Below are 4,139 nucleotides of genomic sequence, written 5' to 3' on the forward strand. Positions count from 1 at the left end.
ACAAAACTCGTAAGTACTTTTTTCAGCAAAAATAATTTTAAAACTGGGTCTCATGGCATTATTTATACATTTAAAATTTATTTTATTACAATGTTTTTAGTTTTTAGTAATAAGCGATATTCAAACAGACCCTTAATCTTTACAACTATGTTAACACAATGAAGGCGGGACCAACTTTTTTTTTATTACATCCAAAAAATAAATAAATAAATAAATAGAAGGAGATAACAAAGAGACATTTATAATTAATGTTGACAAATAAATGGAAAAGAATATTAAATATTAATAAAAACATTGCCAACTGTATCTAATTTCAAAAGTGAAACAAACACTAATTATTAGCTTTAAGGGTCCACTTAGGTTCAGTGTCCTGTGCACTAGATCCAATACAATGTTGCATATGTTCAAAATGTAATAATAATTATAACAAACAACAAAATAAGAAGTTATTTACGGTTTATTTTTGGCACTAGAGATTAAAGAGATACCATGTTGATTAATAATTACCATGTGTCACGGTAGTATTTTGAATGCATTTTTCACACAACCAAGGATGTGACATTGTTCTCATAAAAAAAAAAAAAATAAACAACCACTCCACCCCCATAGAGCTAGACCCAATACACAAAGTAAACATTTTCCAACTTTCAACCATGCCTAACAACGGCCTAAACAAAACCAAGGTTATGTGGTCATGGTACCCTTTCCAGCACAAGGCCATCTCAACCAGCTCCTCCACCTCTCTCGTCTTATCTTAGCCTACAATATCCCAGTTCACTTTGCTTGCACTGCCACACACAACCGCAAGCCATGCTTCGAGTCCATGGTTGGGACCCGAATTCAGTTTCAAACATCCATTTCCACGACCTCAAAATCCCACCTTTTCTCACCCCACCACCCAATCCCAATTCACCAAACAAGTTCCCTTCACATCTCCAACCATTGTTCAATGCTTCCTTGCATCTTCGTGACCCCATGGCTTCACTTTTACGTGAACTTTCATCGAAAGCAACAAGAATCATTGTCATCAATGATTCCATGATGGCCTCAGTGGTGCAAGACTTGGTTACTATTCCAAACGCCGAGTCATACACTTTCCATAGTGTATCTGCTTTTACTTATTTTTTGTATTTGTGGGAAGCAATGGGCAACCTTTAGAATTAGAAACAAACGCCAAGTTAGTCCCAAAAGGCCTCCATCCACTGAAGGTTGTTTACAAAAGACTTCATAAACTTCTCATTTCTTTACAAATAGAGTTCCAAAAGTTAAGCTCTGGTGTCCTTTACAACACATGCAGGGTCATAGAAGGTACCTATATGGACTTGAATGGAAACGCTAGAGGGAGGCAAGAAGCATTGGGCTATTGGCCATTCAATCCGTGAGAAACATAGGTTCAAATGGAAGGCACAAGTGCTTGGAGTGGCTGGACAAAGAGCACCAAATTCAGTGATATATGTGTCTTTGGGACAACAACTGCTATGGAAGACAAGCAAATAAAAGAAGCTAGCAATTGGGTTGGAAAAAAGTGGACAAAAGTTCATCTGGGTATTAAGGATGCCGATAAAGGTGATGTTTTTATTAATGGAGAGCTTAGAAAAGATGAAATTCTAAAAGGGTTTAAGAGAGAGTTAAAAATAGAGGAATGGTAGTGCAAGATTGGGCACCACAATTGGAAATTCTAAGTCACCCATCAACTGGTGGATTTATGAGTCACTGTGGGTGGAATTCTTGCATGGAAAGTATCACTATGGGGGTACCACTAGCAGCATGGCCAATGGCCTCAGATCAGCCGAGAAACACTGTTTTGATAACAAAATTGCTCAAGTTGGCATTGTTGTGAGGGACTGGTCACGTAGAGACGAGCTAGTTCCATCATCCACTATAGAAAAGGCTGTGAAAATGTTGATGGCATCGAANATTGTTCTCATAAAAAAAAAAAAAAAAAAGATGTCACGTTGTAATTAGTGATTACATAACTTAAAGGATAAAGTTAACAACAAATTGCAATTAAACATTATTATCTTAGAGGGGAAATCACGATATTTTTTGCTTATAAAAACCCAAACACAATCTCCAAACCCCTCCACCCCCAGAGCTAGACCCAATACACAAGTAAACATTTTCCAACTTTCAACCATGGCTAACAACGGCCTAAACAAAACCAAGGTTATGTTGGTCATGGTACCCTTTCCAGCACAAGGCCATCTCAACCAGCTCCTCCACCTTTCCGTCTTATCTTAGCCTACATATCCCAGTTCACTTTGCTTGCACTGCCACACACAACCGCAAGCCATGCTTCGAGTCCATGGTTGGGACCCGAATTCAGTTTCAAACATCCATTTCCACGACCTCAAAATCCCACCTTTTCTCACCCCACCACCCAATCCCAATTCACCAAACAAGTTCCCTTCACATCTCCAACCATTGTTCAATGCTTCCTTGCATCTTCGTGACCCATGGCTTCACTTTTACGTGAACTTTCATCGAAAGCAACAAGAATCATTGTCATCAATGATTCCATGATGGCCTCAGTGGTGCAAGACTTGGTTACTATTCCAAACGCCGAGTCATACACTTTCCATAGTGTATCTGCTTTTACTTATTTTTTGTATTTGTGGGAAGCAATGGGCAACCTTTAGAATTAGAAACAAACGCCAAGTTAGTCCCAAAAGGCCTCCATCCACTGAAGGTTGTTTCTACAAAAGACTTCATAAACTTTTCTTCTTTACAAATAGAGTTCCAAAAGTTAAGCTCTGGTGTCCTTTACAACACATGCAGGGTCATAGAAGGTACCTATATGGACTTGATGGAAACGCTAGAGGGAGGCAAGAAGCATTGGGCTATTGGCCATTCAATCCGTGAGAAACATAGGTTCAAATGGAAGGCACAAGTGCTTGGAGTGGCTGGACAAAGAGGCACCAAATTCAGTGATATATGTGTCTTTGGACAACAACTGCTATGGAAGACAAGCAATAAAAAAGCTAGCAATTGGTTGGAAAAAAGTGACAAAAGAAGGGGATGAGATAAGGAAGAGGACAGTGGATTTGGGCGGTGCTGTCAGGCAGTCCATTGAAAAAGGTGGAGTTTCACGGATGGAGTTGGATTCTTTCATTGATCATATTACTAGGGATATATTCTAGCTTGGAGATTGAATTAACGGACAAGGAAAACAAGATCTGAAGTTTGTTGTGGCTTGTGGGGACCAGGTTTTAATGTTAGGCAGCAAGTGTTGACTGGACCTTCAGAGTTAGCGTCTGAGAAAAAAGATGGGCTCATATTCATATTGTCTTTGATTAAGTGCAGGAAGCATTCCTTGTATTTCTCTTCTAGTATGCAATTTCAGTTGCCAATCTATTGTTGCAAAGTTTGCTTTAATTTTATTCAGAGTCTCTTTTCATCAACTTTTTATTTTAATTTGGCAAAAAACTCATTTTTGTCTCTATATTTTCACGGGATTCTCACTTTTATCCTTAACTTTTATTTTCACTAATTTTAGTCCTTATCTTAAAAAACGTGTCTCATTTTTTGTCCTTATCATTACATTAGAGACGAAAAATGCACATGTAGCAAATGAAGTGCACTATTTACACACTAAAAGTTGTCGTAACCATTAAAATAATAATAATAAATATTATTTAGCATTAAAAAATGTCAAGTTAGCATCTAAATTAAAAAAAAAATTAATTTATTAATTTTAACTAAATAAAAAAAATTAAAAACAGAATTAAAAACTAAAAATCATATGAATTGAAATCTAAGTTTATCTTGAACAACACAAACTCAGAATTAAAAATAAAATAAAAAATAAAATAAAATAAAAATAAAAAAGTCTAAAGCAAACCCACCGGTTACCATCTCAACTCCAAGGTTGCATCTCCCACCTTCCTCAGTTCACAAACTTTTATTCAAATTAAACAAACCCACCGGTTACTATCCTTATATATTTATCATTCTCAATCAAATAGAAAAACCCAAACTACCTTTCATGACAGAATCAAAACAACTCCTGAAAACAGCATTTTGTTAAACATACCCACCGTTGTTTGTTATCATTCACAAATGGCAGCCGATCGAGCTTGTCAACAGCGACAAAGATCCACGACTACAACAAGCCCTGACGCTGAATTTCGATATTTATG

The 4,139-nt window shown here is 37.0% G+C and overlaps 1 protein-coding gene and 1 pseudogene across 1 annotated transcript; both read left to right on the forward strand.

Moving 5' to 3' along the window:
* Positions 1 to 661: 661 nt before the first annotated feature.
* Positions 662 to 3,173, forward strand: LOC136069852 (zeatin O-glucosyltransferase-like; annotated as a pseudogene).
* LOC112025527 (zeatin O-glucosyltransferase) lies at positions 2,075 to 2,972 on the forward strand (the record flags this gene model as incomplete). Its single annotated transcript, XM_024058204.2, is given in 6 exon segments — positions 2,075 to 2,234; positions 2,236 to 2,282; positions 2,285 to 2,449; positions 2,452 to 2,634; positions 2,637 to 2,847; positions 2,849 to 2,972. Coding segments are annotated over 6 exon segments (828 nt in total), but the record flags the coding sequence as incomplete, so codon positions are not given.
* Positions 3,174 to 4,139: the final 966 nt, after the last annotated feature.

This window comes from Quercus suber, unplaced genomic scaffold, assembly GCF_002906115.3.
Source record: "Quercus suber isolate HL8 unplaced genomic scaffold, Cork oak 2.0 scaffold_193, whole genome shotgun sequence".
NCBI classification, from domain to species: Eukaryota; Viridiplantae; Streptophyta; class Magnoliopsida; order Fagales; family Fagaceae; genus Quercus; species Quercus suber.